General features: G+C 34.9%; 1 protein-coding gene across 1 annotated transcript in view; it reads right to left on the reverse strand.

Annotated features, from left to right (window-relative positions):
• Nucleotides 1-21513, reverse strand: part of LOC124789313 (chitooligosaccharidolytic beta-N-acetylglucosaminidase-like) — a 325333-nt gene that overhangs the window by 42634 nt on the left and 261186 nt on the right. The window contains exons 5-6 of the mRNA XM_047256627.1: nt 13437-13752; nt 2-329 (exon numbers count right to left, since the gene is read on the reverse strand). Of these exons, the coding sequence (XP_047112583.1) occupies nt 2-329; nt 13437-13752 (644 nt within the window). The remainder of the gene's footprint in view (nt 1; nt 330-13436; nt 13753-21513) is intronic.

Below are 21513 nucleotides of genomic sequence, written 5' to 3' on the forward strand. Positions count from 1 at the left end.
CCTCGTCGCCGCCCATGTGCAGCGGCTGTCCTGGCGGCCAGAGGTCGACCACGTCGCGGTACACGTCCGCCAGCACGCCGAGGAGGCGCGGGTTGGCGGGGTTGAGCTGGCCGCACGGCGGCTGGATGCAGAGGCGGCGCCACGGCTGCTGCCCCACGCACAGCGCCAGCGCGCCCAGCCCCGCCGCCTCCCCCCACTGCCAGCCCTGGCCCGAGTGCGCAGGCGCGTCCAGCTCCAGCAGCAGCCGGATGCCGCGCGCCCGCGCGTACGACAGCAGCGCCGACACCTGCTGCGCCGAGTACGTCTCGCGCGCCGAAAACGCTCCCCACCTGCCGGCCACGTGGATCACTGGATCACTAGCAGTAAAGCTGTGTAGCGCTAGCCTCGAAACACCTCCAACTTAAGGGGGGTAGGACGTCAAACGGGCCGACTTGGAGCAGGAGAGGCACCACAGGACATTTTATTTTCTACTGTCTACACTTTTACAATGGCTGAAAGCAAGGGGAAACTACAGCCGTAATTTTTCCCGAGGACATGCAGCTTTACTGTATGATTAAATGATGATGGCGTTCTCTTGGGTAAAATATTCCGGAGGTAAAATTGTCCCCCATTCGGATCACCGGGCGGGGACTACTCAAGAAGACGTCGTTATGAGGACAATGAAAACAGGCGTTCCACGGATCGGAGTGTGGAATGTCAGATCCCTTAATCAGGCAGGTAGGTTATAAATTTTAAAAACGGAAATGGATAGGTTAAAGTTAGATATACTGGGAATTAGTGAAGTTCGGTGGGAGGAGGAACAAGACTTTTGGTCAGGTGAATACAGGGTTATAAATACAAAATCAAATAGGGGCAATGCAGGAGTAGGTTTAATAATGAATAAAAAAATAGGAGTGCGGCTAAGCTACTACAAACAGCATAGTGAACACATCATTGTGGCCAAGATAGATACGAAGCCCATGCCCACTACAGTAGTGCAAGTTTATATGCCAAGTAGCTCTGCAGGTGATGATGAAATTGATGAAATGTATGATGAGATAAAAAATTATTCAGGTAGTGAAGGGAAACGAAAATTTAATAGTCATGGTGACTGGAATTCGACAGTAGGAAAAGGTAGAGAAGGAAACGTAGTAGGTGAATATGGACTGGCGCTAAGAAATGAAAGAGGAAGCCACCTGGTAGTATTTTGCACAGTGCATAACTTAATCATAGCTAACACTTGGTTCAAGAATCATGAAAGAAGGTTGTATACATGGAAGAACCCTGGAAATACTAGAAGGTTTCAGATAGATTATATGACGGTAAGACAGAGATTTAGGAACCAGGTTTTAAATTGTAAGACATTTCCAGGGGCAGATGTGGACTCTGACCACAATCTATTGGTTATGAACTGTAGATTAAAACTGAAGAAACTGCAAAAAGGTGGGACTTTAAGGAGATGGGACCTGGATAAACTGAAAGAACCACAGATTGTAAAGAATTTCAGGGAGAGCATAAGGGAGCAATTGACAGGAATGGGGGAAAGAAATACAGTTGAAGAAGAATGGGTAGCTTTGAGGAATGAAATAGTGAAGGCAGCAGAGGATCAAATTGGTAAAAAGACGAGGGCTAGTAGAAATCCTTGGGTAACAGAAGAGATACTGAATTTAATTGATGAAAGGAGAAAATACAAAAATGCAGTAAATGAAGCAGGCAAAAAGGAATACAAACGTCTCAAAAATGAGATCGACAGGAAGTGCAAAATGGCTAAACAGGGATGGCTAGAGGACAAATGTAAGGATGTAGAGGCTTATCTCATGAGGGGTTAGGTAGATACTGCCTACAGGAAAATTAAAGAGACCTTTGCAGTAAAGAGATCCACTTCCATGATTATCAAGAGCTCAGATGGAAACCCAGTTTTAAGCGAAGAATGGAAAGCAGAAAGGTGGAAGGGGTATATAGAGGGTCTATACAGGGGCGATGTTCTTGTGGACAATATTATGGAAATGGAAGAGTTGGTACTTGAGGATGAAATGGGAGATATGATACTGCGTGAAGAGTATGACAAAGCAATGAAAGACCTAAGTCGAAACAAGGCCCCGGGAGTAGACAACCTTGGGAGACAGTCCTGACAAAACTCTACCATCTTGTGAGCAATATGTATAAGACAGGTGAAATTCCCTCGGACTTCAAGAAGAATATAATAATTCCAATCCTAAAGAAAACAGGTGTTGACAGATGTGAAAATTACCGAACTATCAGTTTAAAAAGTCAGAGCTGCAAAATACTAACGCGAATTCTTGACAGACAAATGGGACAACTGGTAGAAGCCGACCTTGGGGAAGATCAGTTTGGATTCCGCAGAAATGTTGGAACACGTGAGACAATACTGACCCAACGACTTATCTTAGAAGAAAGATTAAGAAAAGGCAAACCTACGTTTCTAGCATTTGTAGACTTAGAGAAAGCTTTTGACAATGTTGACTGGAATACTCTGTTTCAAAGTCTGAAGGTGGCAGGGGTAAAATACAGGGAGCGAAAGGCTATTTACAATTTGTACAGAAAGCAGATGGCAGTTATAAGAGTCGAGGGATATGAAAGGGAAGAAGTGGTTGGGAAGGGAGTGAGACAGGGTTGTAGCCTCTCCCCGATACTATTCAATCTGTATATTGAGCAAGCAGTAAAGGAAACAAAAGAAAAGATCAGAGTAGGTATTAAAATCCATGGAGAAGAAATAAAAACTTTGAGGTTCCCCAATGACATTGTAATTCTGTCAGAGACAGCAAAGGACTTCGAAGACCAGTTGAATGGAATGGACAGCGTCTTGAAAGAAGGATATAAGATGAACATCAACAAAAGCAAAACGAGGATAATGGAATGTAGTCGAATTAAGTCGGATGATGCTGAGGGAATTAGATTAGGAAATGAGACACCTAAAGCAGTAAAGGAGTTTTGCTATTTGTGGAGCAAAAGGACTGATGATGGTCGAAGTAGAGATGATATAAAATGTAGACTGGTAATTGCAAGGAAAGCATTTCTGAAGAAGAGAAATTTGTTAACATCGAGTATAGATTTAAGTGTCAGGAAGTCGTTTCTGAAAGTATTTGTATGGAGTATAGACAAGTATGGAAGTGAAACATGGGCGATAAATAGTTTGGACAAGAAGAGAATACAAGCCTTCGATATGTGGTGCTACAGAAGAATGCTGAAGATTAGATGGGTAGATCATATAACTAATGAGGAGGTATTGAACAGAATTGGGGAGAAGAGGAATTGGTGGCACAACTTGACAAGAAGAAGGGACAGGTTGGTAGGACATGTTCTGAGGCATCAAGGGATCACAAATTTAGAATTGGAGGGCAATGTGGAGGGTAAAAATCGTAGAGGGAGACCAAGAAATGAATACACTAAGCAGATTCAGAAGTATGTAGGTTGCAGTAAGTACTGGGAGATGAAGAAGCTTGCACAGCATGGAGAGTTGCATCAAACCAGTCTCAGGACTGAAGATCACAACAACAACAACATACTTTTACGAATAAATTTATAAAACTTTGTCAGTATGACCAGGAAGGATTCAGGATTCACACTCATAGCAGTGGAAGTGCAAAAACATAACAAAATCAATTTTTTTAGATACGAAATTTCATCATTTTTTCACTTACTGTTGGCTGTATTTGTTGCTATAGATATATTTTTCTTCACAAGTAAGAGAGATTCTTTGATGAATTTTGCACAGCATACAAACCATACTTACAGGTGTATGAAACTCTAGAATTTTCCAAATCTGTTAAAAACTGTAGTAAAAATTGAGATAATTAACTACAAAATTTGATTTTTTCTAAACATAAAGTTTAAAACGTTAAAGCTCATTCATTTTTTCATAAATTAAATATATTCTAGAGTTTCGGACACCTGTATGTATGGTTTGTATGCTGTGCAAAATTTATCGAATAGCCTTTCTTACTTATGAAGAAAAGTGTACCTATAGCAACAAATGCAGCCAATAGTAAATGAAAAAATGATGAAATTTGACATGTAAAAAAATTATTTTGTTATATTTTTGAACTTCTGCTGCTACCAGTGTGAATCCTGAGTCCTTTCTGGTCATGCTGACAAAGTTCTTTGAATTTACTTGTAAAATGATAGACAGTGGAAACTGAAATGTCCTGTGGTGCCTCTCCTGCTCCAAGTCGGCCCGTTTGACGTCCTACCCCCCTTAATGTCATTCCTCCTTTATTTACCTGTTTTAGTTTTCTATTTTTTCAGAGTATACAAGGTATCCAGAAATGAATGTCCAGGTTTCAATGATATGATACAACAATTTAATTTAGACTATTTACAACAAATCATAGAGGTCTTTAAAGTCAGTACGGCCATCAGATTGTTGTTTACTTGCAGTGTTACATTTACACTTACACAATCATGATTTCTGCTTCAAAGTGCCATTATCAAGTGTTTTAAGTGTTATAAATTGCCTAAGTACACCATCTTAAGCAGTTGTTTTAAGTGTTATAAATCGTCTAAGATGGCATACTAAGGCAATTTATAACACTTAAAACACTTGATAATGGCACTTTGAAGCAGAAACGATGATTATATAAGTGTAAATGTAACACTGCAAATAAACAACAGTCTAATGGCGGCACTGACTTTAAAGAAATATGACTCTGGCCCTGCATTATGAAAAAATTATTAAATCATTGAGGGTGTTCCATTTAACTGACGACCACCTGCCCGGGGTATTGCAGGCCAACCAGGAAGTCGTTCCTGCCAGTTGAATGGGTCCCTCAGGACAGCACTATGCCCACCCCCCCTTTTTTTGTACATTTTAGCCTGAATGCTGTACAGAAATACGCAATTTCTCGGTCAGTGTCATTCGAGCAGTGAAACAGGCATCATGAGTGCAACGGTGAAGTTTGCAAATGCAACAATGGCAAGAGCGAATTATTATGTTCCACAACGAGTATTTATTTACGATTCGTATGTGTGTACAGAGTTGGGCCATACTGTTCGGATCACTGGACTCATACTCGGAAGGACGACGGTTCAATCCCGTGTCTGGGCATCCTGATTTAGGTTTTCCATTATTCCCCTAAATCGCTCCAGGCAAACGCCTGGATGGTTCCTTTGAAAGGGCACCGCCGACTTCCTTCCCCATCCTTCCCTTATCAAATGAGACCGATGACCTCACTGTTTGGTCTTCTCCCCCAGACAACCCGTACTGTTAGGAGATTTTTGAACAGAAGTTTCCAGGTGGTCCAGTTCCGAGTCGTGATGCAGTTCACCAATTAGTGAATAAATTTCGTGTAACGGCGACGTACAGTGCTCACAGATGCTCGTCTCGATAACACTGCATACCGCCTGCAAAATTCCCTTAAAAAGTCTCTTGGACATTTTTCGCAGCAATGCAAAGAAGTGCTGCTAGGGCTAAGGCCCTATATAGTATCAGTAATAAAAGAACTTCGCCCTGATTATCCTGTGCACAGGGTTAAGTTTTGCGAATGGGTTTTAAAACAATTGCATGATGGTAAGATGGATCCTTATGTCAGTCTGTTTTCAGACGTGACGTGGCTCCATTTAAACAGCTGTGTCAATTCGCAAAACTATCGACATTGGAGCGCAGATGGACCTGCTGTGCTTCATGAGGATTCCCTTCATGATCAGAAAATAGGGGTGTGGTGTGCAGTTAGTGGTGACAGAATAATGTGACTAATTTTTTTAATGATGTACTTACAGGTGCAAAAAATTTTGCGACTGTTTTTAATGAACTGAGTGAAAGAGGACGAAGCTCGCATTTTTCAACAGGATTCGGCAAGGGCTCATAAGACCAATGTTTCTTGGCACGCTGTTCGATGAAAGTGATTAGTAACAATATCTGGCCTGCTAGAAGTCCTGATTTAACTCTGTGCTATTTTTTATTTGTAGGGTGCACTGAAGGACAAATTGCACACAACAAATCCCCACACGATAGAGGAACCGGTGAATAAAATAATTCAATATTTGAGAGAGAATTAGATCATGTGATTAACAATTTCTTGAGTAGATGTCACAAATCCGTTGAATGTAATGGCGGGCAGTTCCAGCATCTCTTTGCATGACATAGGTGAGTACAGAATTTATTTGTTTGTATTTTAAATGTAGCCATGTCGTACTGCAGCAGTAGATGGGCGACACGGCATCGATCGCTGGACATCTACTGCGTCTCACAGGCGGTCATAAGATAATTGGAACACCCTAAACATCAAGCTGGAGGCAAACTCACCATATTTTTCTTACAATTGTGCAACATGTGCACCTTCAGTTACATGGCAGAACATGCAACCTAAAATCCAATACTTCCGTCACTTTGGTTGACATGTGTGGAGGAAAAGGGAAGAAATAGCCTGTTCAATTCTGTGCCTCAACTCCGGCAAATCATTAGATAGTGGTGACACATATACACGATCTTTTATGGACCCCCAAAGGAAAAAATCGCATCGCTTGAAGTCAGACCAACGTTTAGGCAAGCGGAAAAGGGACCTACTTTACTGACCATTACAACCAATGTAACAGTCTGGGACTTCGACTTTCAACCTCTCTCGCACAAAGATATAATACTTTGGGGCTACACACAGCCCTTAAACTTCATAACAAACAGAAGTAAAATGAATCGCAAAACAGCTGTAATTTACAATTTCTTTGTCACGAATGCTTATGCTGCATTAGAACAGCAGTTCATATCACTACAAACTGGATTTTCATTTTATCTACTTTGCGATTCTACTTATTTTTACATGCATTACTTTTTCATAATTATATTTACCTTTCCTTGAATGAGCAATTCATATGATTTTTATCTTTTACTTTTGTATTATTCTATCTTTGGATACATTCTTTCACTGTTAGAGTACTTACCAATCTACATGTTCAAAAATCTCTCTGCAGTTACGTTATGTCATGGTCTTGCCATAGATCGCTAGCACCTCCCATGGTACGTCATTTTTCCATTTTAATACACACCTGACTGCCTTCCGAGTTGCACCCTTGCAACCATTAAACTGTATGCATAGATTCCTGTTATATCTTTCTTCAACTTATCTTAGTCCTTTGTTATATCATTATCTTAATTTTCTGCCATGGTTAGGTGTCCTTTCATTTGAGATAGTCAGCGTGACAAAAATTTTTAACGTGACAATAACTGTGTCAGTATGTTGTCATTTTAAAATTGTGTCCTCCATTTCATAAATTCTCTATGGTCGTGCTCATCCGTTTGTTGCTTAATCAACTTCATTGTCTTAACATTTATTCATAATGGTGTGTGGATGAGTGAATAATTTTAATATTTCCTGATTTATGTCTTTTGGTCTCACTCATGCGCTTACATACTTTTTTTCTCGTAGTGTGCCTCCCCACTATTGCACCAACATCCTGTTTTATCTATTTTGATGACTTCCCTTCTTCAGGGATTTCACTATGGACTTTGGGATGTATCCTCATGCACTAATGTGACACTGTTGTAAGTACATCTTAATTCTGATTTTTTCTAATCGTTTAAATACATTACATGGTATCTATACAACAGTAAAACAATTTTCTTAAAAAAATACTGAAAAAATTTAAAATTTTAAAATTATTTAAAAATAATTCTTATTGTATTTCGAGCATATGTGTTACATGGGATTCTTTCCTTCTAATGTAGTTCACTTGAGGACGCTGCCCTAATTCAGTGAATCCTGTTGTGACAAAGAAATCAGTAATTACAGCTGTCTTTCCATTCATTTTACTTACATTCATTAATCATACAAAGAGCTGCCTACAGCGAGAGGCTCCATCTTGTTGCCAAATAAAGTTTTCAGGTTGACCTTGTGACTTGGGAAAGAGCCATTCTTGCAACATATCCAGGTAAGTCACCCTTGTTGTGGTAGCTTCAGCGAAAATAGTAATAATAATAATAATAATAATAATAATAATAATAATAATAATAATAATAATAATTGGTCCTTGACTTCAGGACACAGTGAGGGAAATTTTTAACTTTTTGGAACCTCTTTGATGTTGCACAATTTCATGAGGATGTTCTGATTCTCAGATACGAACATTATGAATACTGTTCTTCCCAATGCTTCTTCACTGAACAACACACAATCAAGGAAGTCAGTTCCCCACTGTAAATCTTCCCTTGAAAAGTTATCATATACACCATAGTCATCTGGCTTTAAAGCACATACTAACTGTAACCAAGACACATGTGTAAATGTTTACTTAAAACCTTCTGCACTGTCGTCTTTGGTACCTGAAGTTCAGGAACTGCTTTCCAGAGAGACTTCTTATGACTATGAAGACAAAATGCCCTGACTTAGTCAGCATCCTCTTCAGACACTTTTGGTCATACCGTGCTTTTCACTTAACATGTACATCCCGCCATTTCGAATTGGCCATTCCTTCGGCGAATGTTTTTGCCAAATAGAGGATCACAATTAAACTGTAATCGAAAAGCGCGTTGAGCTGAAATGACAAATTCACTCTCAGCAAAAGGCAATACACAAAATACTTTGCCCTCAGGAATCGCCATTTGATTATGTGGTACTGCAAGTGGGAAGATGACAAAGCTGTAGTCGCACATACATTTACCTAAAATTGTTTGAGTTACTCTTTCATTGTGACCTTGAACTAAGGCTCTACAATGCTCAAGGTTAATACCACTAAAATTTATAACTGGGACATTCTTTAATGGACACCCTGAATTGCAATGTTTACAGATATATATGTTTTGTAGACAGTTTAATAGTCGTCTGTTTGAAATACAAATAGAAACAGAACATAACCAGTCACTAAACTTGAAGTTTTTATTTACAGTGCATTTCAGTGGTGTTTCTCCATTATCTGGGGCAGTTTTTTCATTCACTCATTCAATTACTCATCATTTTCTGTACATCATATCAAAAAGGAGAAACTTCAGGGATTTGAATGAGTCAAGGTATACATCAACAAAAGCCAAGAAAATCATAGAAATATAATCTTTGTACTACATTAACAATAAAATACCACTATAGTGCTTACTTCTATTCATGGTTATGCCTCTAAACGTAATTCAGTACATTAGAAACAAAGTTGGTAACTTGAAAAAAGAGTTGCCACCTTCTCACAAGATGCAGCAACAATTCGTATCCTATCAATAGCTCAACATTCATTTGATTACAATGGTAGTTTTCAAGAAAACTTTGTTTGTAAATACTATTGCTCACTGTTCATTCCTAGCTGCCATGCACTTTCACAACAAACACTGTTATTTGTCAAGTAGATGAGAGAAATTTTCAGTCCCTGAATACATGTATTCATATAATTTGTAGAAAGAATGGCTAATGAGGTTTGTTTCTAACTTTCTTTTGAACTGGTTGGGATTCTAAATTTCTTGCTTTATGTTGAATGGGAGCTTGTTGAACATCTTCCCAACAGAGCATACAACTTCATTCTAATTTTTAGACAAGGTGACAAAGTCTACATGAAAATTAGTTTTGTATCTTATATTCTGACTGTAAATCATGAATCAGCTGAAACTAATAGATATTATCAGCAACGAAAACCATTAAGGATTGGGCCTAAATGTATTGGGAATTGAGTGTAAGAATTCGAAGATCCTTTAAAAGGCCTCTGAAAGATGTACAGTTATCAACTCAGCAAACATTACAACTTTTGCACTACCTTTTAAGATAGATTGGAAAATCATTTATGCAGATTGCAAACAAGGGTAGGCTCGGCGCAAATCCTTGTGGTAAACATAATATTGCTCATGTATAGCTTGAGTGCACTGCTCCCAGAAGACCAGTAATGTAGAAATGTCTCTAGTGTTGTGCATCTTTGTTGCATAATCACCTCGAGAGCTTTGTATCTGAGGTAGATATGTGGTGCATTGTGTTTTTATTCATATTTTGTATTGAAACCAGTTTTTAACTGCAATTCATGACTTTTCTGTATAGGCAGGTTCAAATAAAATTTCTTCAACCAAAAACTGGATTTTATTGAAGAATTATTTGGAAATAAAAATAAACTTTTAATAGGTTTGGATATATATATATATATATATATATATATATATATATATATATATATATATATATATATATATATGATAAGTGAATGCATATGTGAGTTGTGTTGTTGTGGTCTTCAGTCCAGAGACTGGTTTGATGCAGCTCTCCATGCTACTGTATCCTGTGCAAGCTTCGTCTCTGATTAGCTACTGCACCCTACATCCTTCTGTATCTTCTCAGTGTATTCATCTCTTAGTCTCCCTTTACGATTTTTACCCTCCACACTTCCTTCCAATACTAAATTGGTGATCCCTTGATGTCTTGGAATGTGTCCTATTAACTGATCTCTTCTTCTAGTCAAGTTGTGCCACAAATTCCTTTTCTCCCCACTTCTGTTCAGTACCTCCTCGTTAGTTACGTGAATACACCTATCATCTTCATCATTCTTCTGTAGCACCACATTTCGAAAGCTTCTATTCTCTTCTTGTCTAAACTATTTATTGCCCTATTTCTCTTCCATACATGGCTACAATCCAAATAAAAACTCTGAGAAAAAACTTCCTACCATTTAAATCTATACTCGATGCTAGCATATTTGTCTTCTTCAGAAGAGCCATTCTGCAGTTTATATCCCCTCTACTTCGACAATAATCAATTATCTTACTCCCCAAATAGCAAAATACATCTACTTCTTTAAGTGTTTCATTTCCTAATCTAATTCTATCAGCATCACCTGATTTAATTCTACTACATTTGATTATATTGTTCTGGTTTTGTTGATGTTCAACTTATATCCTTCTTTCAAGACACTGTTCATTCTGTTCACTCCTCTTCCAGATCCTTTGCTGTCTCTGATAGGATTACAATGTCTTCAGCAAACCTTGAAGTGCTTATTTCTTCTCCATTGATTTTAATACCTACTCCAAATTTTTGTTTGGTTTCCTCAGGTTCTTGTTCAGTGCACAGATTGAATAATACAGGGGATAGGCTACAACACTGTCTCACTCCCTTCTGAACCGCTGCTTCCCTTTCTTGTCAATCGACTCTTACAACTGCCATCTCGTTTTATACAAATTGTAAATAGCCTTTTACTCCACTGCCATCATCAGAATTTGAAAGAGTATTCCAGTCGATATCGTCAAAAGCTTTTTCTAAGTCTACAAATGCTAGAAACGTAGCTTCGCCTCTCCTTAGTCTATCTGGATAAGTCGTAGGGCCAGTATTGCTTCGTGTGTCCCAACATTTCTATGGAATACAAACTTATCTCCCCTGAGTTCGGCTTCCACCAGTTTTTCAATACTTCTCTAAAGAATTCACGTTAGTATTTTGCAGCCGTGACTTATTAAACTGATAGTTCGGTAATTTTCACACCAGTCAACACCTGCTTTCTTTGAAACTGCAATTATTGCACTCTTCTTGAAGCCTGAGGGTATTTCGCCTATCTCAGATCTTGCTCACCAAATTGAAGAGTTTTGTCATTGCTATCTCCCCAAGACTATCCATAGTTCCAATGGAATGTTTTCTATTCCTGGGGGTCTTGTTTCAACTCAGGTCTTTCAGTGCTCTGTCAAGTTCTCACACAGTATCACATTTCCCATTTCATCTTCATCTGCATCCTCTTCCATTTTCATAATATCCTCCTCAAATACATCTCCCTTGTACAGACCCTCTGTATACTCCTTCCACCATTCTGCTTTTCCTTATTTGCTTAGAACTGGGGGTTGACCATCTGAGCTTCTTAATATTCATACAGATGGTTCTCTTCTCTCCAACGGTCTCTTTAATTTGCCTGTAGGCGGAACATATCGTAACTCTAGTGACATATGCCTCTGCATCCTTACATTTGTCCTCTAGCCATTCCTGCTTATCCATTTTGCACTTTCTGTGGATCCAATTTTTGAAACGTTTGTATTACTTTCCCCCTGCTTCGTTTACTCAATTTTTATATTTTCTCTTTTCATCAATTAAACTCAATATCTCTTGTGTTACACAAGGATTTATACCTGCTCTGGTTTTTTTACATAATTGTTCCTCTGCTACTTTCACTATTTCATCTCTTAAAGTTACCCATTCTTCTTCTACTCTATATCATGAGTTGTACATGAATTAAGAAATGGAAAAAATGCAATTCACAAAGAAGAAGCCTAATTATGTATCTTTTGACCTTTCCAGTGACCTACAGTTCCCATTAGCAACCATCCAAAGTAGCAATCAAATATTTATTAAATTGTGACATAAATATTTTTGCCTGTCCAGGATAAGTCGCCATACCTTGCAGACATATTATCAGGCGCCGACATTACTGTCTCACCTGCCAACATTCAAGTGCTGATTATATTAGCAATGACATGGATGATGTTTGCCGCTAGGATTAGTCTACTCGTGTTGAGCATATTCACAGGGGTCTTTCCTTTTACCGTGCTTCGCACCCTACTGACAGCTGACTGTTTGTGGCATGACAATGGTACAGTAAAGCAATTTGTAAAAGAAACCATCTAATAAGCACCAATTACAAGAAACTAATTGTATATTCCATTTAACAAACAAGCTTCAGATGTAGAATTGGGTTACCAAAGAAGTTATCGTATTTGTTCTGGAAGAAGAAAGCTAGGAACAAACTCAACTGAATGTTTCATTGTAAACACTACCATTTTAAAAGGTACCTTCTTTAGCTGATATGTCGATTAATAAGTCTAGAATACCAGTAATATGACGATGTACTTTTTTGTTTACATCTTTATTTCACAAAGAGCTTGTTTCAAGCAAAGGGATGTAGTGTCTTTCCTTACAGCAGAAGGTGTGTGGCTAAGAAAATTCATCAAAGAGTGGCACAAGTGTACGGAAAACACTGCACGTCCATTGCAATTCCAATGCTCAATGCGATCTTTGCAGTAATAGCTTCAATGATGAGGGCATTAACTAGCTGGACAATTTTGTTGGTAGTGTAGTGTGGCATTCCAGATTGTACATCATCCGCCAAAGACATCTGTCTTTCTTTATGTCACTTGTGCTATGGTGTGACCCTCAGAATGGACATGCAGTGCCCTCTGTCCACTTCTGCTGTCCTTCAATGAATTTCTCACTGCCACACTCCTTCCACTGTCAGGAAATGCACATCTCTTTGCTCTTCTTCTCAAACCACCTCCATTTTTCTGTTTTCAGCATGACTCAGTGGAATGGAAAGTTGATGCACAGATGTATTCACTCTGTCATCACATATGTGGGTGTGTGTGGACTCGTGTGTCTCGAGTGGCAAGTTTTTGATCTCAGTGCTCTTACCTTCTTCCATAGACATTCAAACCCTTTCAGTGGTTTTCATTTTACAGCCTCTGGCTCCCTTGATACTATAGTCCATTAACCATACACCTTACAGTAGCTCGTGGCACTGCGCTCCATGCGTGGGTGAAACGGCACAGTGTTTAGGAATGGTCCTCCTGCACGACTGACCTGGCGAGCTGTGGGACCCTGGGCAGCAGGAGGGGGAAGCTCTGTGAGTCAGTGGCGTGCCAGTGCAGCACATTCAGCTTGGATGCAGCCATTGCATCCATCGTAGCCATCATGGTCCCCACTGGCAGGAAGTTGCGCGCCGTGTCCAGCAGAAGACCACGGTGAGTGTACACTGGGCCGTCCGCTATCCTTGCCTCGGCCACTAGCACAGCTGCGCCACCCTCACCGCAGCAGCCCACCAGTTGCCGCAATGATGTGAGGCCATGCAGTGCACCCCACACTGTCTGTGCCGACACTGTTACCCGCACCTCGTGACCTGCATCACATATTGCACCTGTAATATTTCTAAATACCTTGGACATAAAGTACTCAAGAAAAATCGCTATGCATACAAAAACTAGGTTTCTGCAGGAGGTATCTGGTTGACACATTTCTCATCAATAGTATGTGTGTGCCAATTCTGCACCAAAGAGCATATTTTTTTAAAATTCAATGATTTAAACCAAGATTTTAATTTTGCTGCATCCCTGATCAAAAATTTATCTGTACCTCCAAACGAAATTTAATCAAAAAATAAATTATTCATTTAATATTTAATATTATAAAAACTAAATTTTAAAATTATAAAAATTCTAAAATTTATTCAAATTCAATAATATGAACAGATTTATCTTTATTTTGTTTTTGTGTCCATTAATAAAATGCAATCCTTGGCATCTGAAAAGACTTCAGTATAACTGTCTGGAAGAGTAATTTTATATTTATCACCTAAAAGGGTTTACCTTTTTCAACTCTGATAATTTAGTGAAATCTCTTGCACAACCATTACTATAACTGTTAAGGTCACTTTCCAGATTTTCAGTACTATAAATTTGCTCATTTCGTTATGCTTTTATTTATATAGAAAAAATAATGTTTAAAAAATTAAAATGTTTATGAAAAGTTTTAATTTTTGAAAAACTGAATTTTTTCAGGTTATATCTTCTCTACTTTTTCGAAAATATTTCAGAAGAAAATATAAATATGAAGTAAAACTTCTATAACTCTTTCTAATTTTTTATTCATATATGTTTTTAAAATTTTCAGATAAAATTATGTGTTGTGAATCTTTAGTTAAATTCTTTTTACCATACATAATTATGCTTGCAACTGTATCATTGGGTGTATTTTCATTAAAAAATGCACTTTACCTTATTGTTGTATTTTGAGTAGTTAAAACATTAATTCTTCTAGTCATATATACAACATAGATAGGATAATTTTGAAAAAAATGGAATGGACTCACATTTATATCTTTACTTAATTGTGTTACTCTATTAAAAACTCTAAGACCATCCTAAGCTTTTCAAAAGTTATTCAGTGGGTCAAGATTGCATAATTCTTGAGGAAAAGCTTCATTTCTTCCATTTTTACATGGATATTTTGTAATTTAACATGATACAATGAAGAAGAATCATTTAACTAATTATTTTACCGATTAGCTTGGAAAATAATGACGCATCAAATTCAGAAGAATTATAACAATTAGTAAAACCTATTTAAAATGTCTTTTTCCATTCAATCCAGCAAATTCAATTGTTTGTTGTTCAAAGAAAGAAATTGGAATTTTTGTATTTCTCAGTTTTTCTTATTCTAGTTCAAGCGAATATTTTGGATCATATTTAACAACAGGAACATGAATTTCCATACATTTTACAACAATATCACCCTCTTTTGAAAGCATACTATTATCATACTAGGAGACCATCGAAGAATAGAATATACTTGATATTCTCTTAACCTCCAAGTAAAAATTACTGTTCTGTCTCCCTCCAAATTTTTTCTTTAAAGTCATTAAGAAACCCACCAAGTAATTCTAATGGATGAAGTACTTAATTTGGCTTGTTTCTAATTTTACCATTTTAAGAATATGTCCTTCCATAGGCAACTCATATGATAGAGATGAAGTTAAGTGAATAAGAGTTGATGAATAAATAAATGGATGCTCTATTCTAGACATAATATTGTTTCCTTTTTTAATTGGTATAACATCAAAAAAATTTAACACATAATTATTAATTAGTTAATATTCGATTTACCATCATATGCGGTAAAATCTGTTCCAACTGTGTGAATATCATCGAATGTGATATAAAACTGTGAACAATTTGGATGAGTCCAACCATCACAAATATTAATATAATTGCTGTTTCCTTGTTAGGAAGATTTAAATTATTTTTTCTCATTAGTTGGAAATGAGTATAATTGATAACAGTAATATGCCTCTTTTTGGCTTCAATTAATTAATTAAGGGTATATTATTAAGGGTATATTATTCACCAACCTTTCAAGTCGAAACTGACTGCAATATTTCGCTTCTTATTCCATTTAAGGTTGATTGTTGATTGATTATATCAATATATATATATATATATATATATATATATATATATATATATATAGAGCTCCTTGTAGAGCTCCTTGATTTCATTCATGATATAACCCCCCTACTAGGACTAGAATGAAGAATTTTGTTGATGCTGTTCAGATTGATGTCTGATGTTTTTAAAATAATTACGATTGGTTGAATTAGAGCAATTTATACATCAAAGATTAGGAAGATTACGGCAATTAAGAACAATCAGAGGGAGAATGGTATACATGCTGATCTTTTTGGATCGAACCCACATTCAAATGGTGATCTTTTTTCATGGTCATTAATAAATTTTTTTTGATAGTGCTGTTGCAAGGATTATAACGATGATTGGGATAATAAATCTAATGAAAACTCTTGTAGATAGGACTAGGATTGTTTATCTTCATTTATATCAACATTTCTGATTGGAAGTCATATGTACTATTTAGTCTAGAAAAACAATTGTCAACCTCCTCAACAAATTGAGATACATAGGAATAATCATACTACATCTATGAAGTGTCTATCATGCTGCTTCTTCAAATCCAAAATGGTTTATTGAGTGTCGAAGTAGGTATGTTGTTAAGAAGATTGTTCCAATAATTACATGGAGTTCATGGAAGCCTGTTGCAACAAGGAATGTTGATCCACATACTGTGTCTGTGATAATGAAAGGTGATTCTCAATAATCATATGCTTGAAGTATTGTGAAATATAGTCCTAATAGTACTGTGAAGAATAGGTCTTGTAGTGCACGAGTGTGATTAGATTCTATAAGACTGTGGGTTGCTCATGTTGCAGATACTCCTGAGGCTAAAAGAATAGCTGTATTAAGTAATGGAATTTGTATAGGATTAAAAAGTTGAATTCCTATTAGAGGCCATAATACCCCTAGTTCAATTGTTGGTGCTAGTCTTCTGCTAAAGAAGTGTCAGAAGAATGATACAAAGAATAGGACTTCTGATGCAATAAATACAATTATTCCTCATTGTAATCCAATTGATACGCATCCTGTGTGTAATCCTTGATATATTCCTTCCTGTACTACATCTTGTCATCATTGAATTATAGTTAATAAGGTAATTCCAAATTCAGTTATGAGTAGGTTAATGTTAAATAAGTGAAATCATTTTGCTAATCCAGATACTATGACTATTGCTCCAATTACTCCTGTTAATGTTCAAGGTCTATAGTCTACTAAGTTGAAAGTGTGGTTTGAGTGAGTTGTTAACATAAGTTTAGTATACTTATCTAGAATATAGAATTCTTAAAAATCAGAAAAAATAAGCTTATTACAAGTACTTGAGCAATAATTAATGAGATTACATTTACTGCTATAGATGGTCCTGTATCTCCTAATGAGGTTAATAATAGCGATTATATTTGCTGCTAGTTGTATTGCTAATGTACCCAGCCAGATAACATTTCTATTTATTTCAATTAATAATATAAATGGCATTAGTGCAGGTGGTGTTCCTTGGGGTACAAGATGTGTAAATATGTGATTAGTATGATTGATTCATCCAAATAATATAAATCTTAATCATATGGGTAGAGCGATTGCAAATGTTAAGGGAATAGCCCTATGCAATTATTGAATAATATTATAATGAAAATTGGGATAAAGATGAATGTTGTTCCATTAAATGATTTTGGTCATAATAATGTTTTAAATTAGTTGTGTAGGTTTATGTTTCATTTATTCCAGATAATGTTAATTCATGATGGTGTAATTCAAAATATTGAGGGGATTAATAATAATCCTAGGAATATTCTAGTTCAATTTAATGATAAGTTGAAGATATTGGTTGATGGATCAAATGTTAAAAATAAGTTTGTTATCATTTTCAATTTAGATTTTTTATCTCAATTGTTCTTTTTTCTGCTCTTTCAATAAGATTAGGTTTAAATGAGAAAAAGTTTATTTGTTTGAATAGAATTAAAGGTGCTGAAAATATAATGAATGGAGAGAATCATATGAGAGAGGATATTTAAGGGATTTGGATTTTAAGTATCCCATCAGAAGTAGTCGTTAATTTACTATTATTTGGTTTAAGACACCATTAGTTACTTTCAGTCGTCTGATGTTCAAAAAATGTTCAAATGTGTGTGAAATCATATGGACATAACTGCTAAGGTCATCAGTCCCTAAGCTTACACTCTGCTTAACATAAATTATCCTAAGGACAAACACACACACCCATGCCCAAGGGAGGACTCAAACCTCCGCTGGAACCAGCCGCACAGTCCATGACTACAGCTCCTTAGTCCGCTCGGCTGATCCCATGTGGCGAGCACAACTATATTTGTTATAATGGTTGTTATGTTGTTTTCTATTAGTGATTGTATTACAACTCATTTTGGCAGGAATCTAAGGAATGGTGGTAAACCACTTAGAGAAAGTGGAGACACAAATATTATGAATTTCATTTCAGCATTTATGTTTCTGGATGAATAAATTTGGTTTATAAATAACGAATTTATTTACTTAAATAATAAAACTATAATTAGTCTTAGTTAGGAATACATGATAAAGTATAGTTCTCAAATGATTTCTCTAACAGATAAATATCAAATTATTCACCCTAAATGTGTAATTGAGGAATATGCAAGAAGTTGTGATAAAGATGTTTGATTTAAACCTCCTATTGCCCCAATAATAATTCTTAAAATGATAATGGTTCAAATAAACGTTCTTAGTTGAATAGAGTACGATAGAACTGGGGCAATTTTTGTCATATTATTAACGTTAAGCAATTATTTCAGTTTGAAGCATCTAAGACTTCTGGAAGGTGCAGCCCAATCTTTAATAGTAAACTTAATCTGATTATTACTGAACGAATAAACTCTCTTTCCCATGTTATTAGGTACTTTATCTGAATCAGCAGAATTGAAAATAATAGTATTGTCTATGCAATTGCTTGGAGAATAAAATATTTAATTGATGATTCATTTATCATTATGTTTTTATTTCTTGTTAGAGTTGTAGTAAATGAAACTAAGTTGATCTCAAGACCTATTGAAACACTGAATCAGGAATTTGCTGAAATGGACAGGATCATTCCTATCGTTAACATTGATAGGAAGAGAGGTTTTGTAGAGTTGTTGGTCATTAAAAAGGAGAGGATTGACACCTCTATAAATGGGGTAATAATCCATTAACTTGATTAGCTTACCTTTTTACATTAAGGTGTATGATGCGCATTATTGTTTGATACTAAAAAGGTAGTTTAATTCTATCTTACATTATTTACTTAATGACGTAATTTGATTTACTTAATTTAGCCTATTATGGTAACTCTTTAATCAGGCACTTCATTTGTTTGTATTTAATACATGAATCGCAAGTTTAAAAAAAAATTAGGATGTGTGTAGTTTTGTTGATTTTGAATTAATTTGTTGTGATTTGAGCATATTTTTCATTATATATATATATATATATATATATATATATATATATATATATATATATATATATATATATATAATTTATATTAATATATTACATATAATTAAATATATATACCTATAGGTTTATTTATTAATATTAAATTATTACTTTTATACTTATATTTACCAAGAATTACAGCTACTCATGGTTTAAGCTAAAAATGAATTATTGTATATAATATTATATAATAATATGTAAATAAATATTAATATTATTATAATTATATGTGTATAATATCAACTATTATATAATAAAAACTCTTGCTTTAATAATTAACTAATTTATTATCAATTAACTTCTTCAACTATTTAATATTTAAGTTAATCTAATGTAAAGTTAATTTTATATTAGTAACACATTGCATTAAATTACATTTCTATATTAAATATATGCAGTATATTATTTAATTTTTATTTATTATTAATGAAAAGAAAGAGTAAATAGAAAGAATATAATATAATTCATTTATTGATGTATGGGTTTCTATATTTTTTATTTATATATAATAGAGATGTTGTTGTGGACATAAAAGGAGAGTATGGATCTTTTTTTAAAGAAAACAATTATTAATTCATTTTTAAAAATACAATCACACAAGCACCAATTAAATTATCATTCTCATCAGTTATAGTTATTTCTAAATTCTGAGTAGAATCATAAACTGGAATAGTCATAGAATAATTTGGTTCATAAATTGTTGGTCCTCCAAATTCGACATTTGATTTAAACGAAGAAGTTTCTTTTAAAACTATCATTATATTTAATAAACATTCAACCAGCTAGATAAAAATTATATTTATTAATTGAAATGAAGTATTTTTAGGAGCATTTTTATCAACTGTTTTTCTTTAGTATCATTAATGTGACTATTAAATCATAAACTTGACCAATCTATCTACTCCATAAAAAATGTAACATCACCTTCAAAAAGAACTCTATTTAAAATTGTATCTTCTTAAATGCCTATAATAGCTTTTTTCGACTGAATAAATTTTCCTTAATTATTCAAACTATACTGACCAACAGGAATTTCTATCATATGTTTGTTAGTGTACAATTTATTAGTTTTTGATGTATTATTATTTAGAGTTTAAAATGTTGAATAAAGGTCAACTAGTGAAAGTTTCTCTTCTTGCAATACTTCATCTTTTTTTAAGAACAGATGAAGATCACTCAATTGGAATAACCTACTCACATATATTCAAAAAATGCATCTAAAAAATGGTGATTGGAAACCAAAAATTAGAATTCTAGAGAAGAAAGCTAAAAGTTAACATGGTAAGCTTTTACCAAATTCTATTCAATGTTCTGTAATAGGAGCAAGTAGTTGTGGGAAAACAATATTAATGGTTCATAATTCTATTCTAGTTCCAGGATGGTTGAACTGGAAAAAATTCGTTCAAAAGTTTAGATCAATCAAAATATCAAGAATTTAGAAAAAGATGTGAAAAAGATGAAGACATAATTAATGGAAAATTGCTATTTTTATTGAGAATAATGACTAAATTATTCCATGAGAAGAATGTGAACATAATTCAGTTGTATTTTTGATAACTTCATTTTCAAAATCAAGATATAGGTGGAAAGTACTTTACCAGAGGTAGACAGAAATGAATACATTGTTTTTACTTAGCTCAGATTATTCAAAATTACCAAAACAATTAGAGATAATGTAAATTTCGGAAATATTTTCAATGCATAAGATAATAGAAATTTTATGATTTTCCATACATATGTAGTAAATGTGGTAAAGATGAATTTGTTTTTTTTTACAAAAGATATGACAGGAAACATTAATGAAGTTAAATATAGAGAAAAGATTAAGTATATTTAAGATAAAAAAAGTTGAACATAAAAACGTTAAGTATAAAAAAGTTAAACATAGAAATGTTGAACTTAGAAATGTTGAACGTAAATGAAGAACATAAAACTGTTAAATGTAAATGTTGAATTAAATTAAAAATCCTTAATAAATGTTTTGGAAAATACGATCCAGAAGTTGTTAAAAAAATGTAATTGAAAATGAAAAGAACTATTAAATGGAAGTTTAAAAATGAAAAAAAGAACAGAATATGTATAATTTAAAAAAGGAAATCAACCAGCATTTGATGCAACTGATAAAGTTTAACAGTGAATTGAAGGATTAGGTGATTATGTTTTGAAAGCATTTGAAGACAACAGAGAAGTTGAAAATAAATGGTTTCTTATAAACCACTTTATTTTATAATAGT

The sequence above is a fragment of the Schistocerca piceifrons genome, chromosome 3 (assembly GCF_021461385.2).
Source record: "Schistocerca piceifrons isolate TAMUIC-IGC-003096 chromosome 3, iqSchPice1.1, whole genome shotgun sequence".
Lineage (NCBI taxonomy): Eukaryota > Metazoa > Arthropoda > Insecta > Orthoptera > Acrididae > Schistocerca > Schistocerca piceifrons.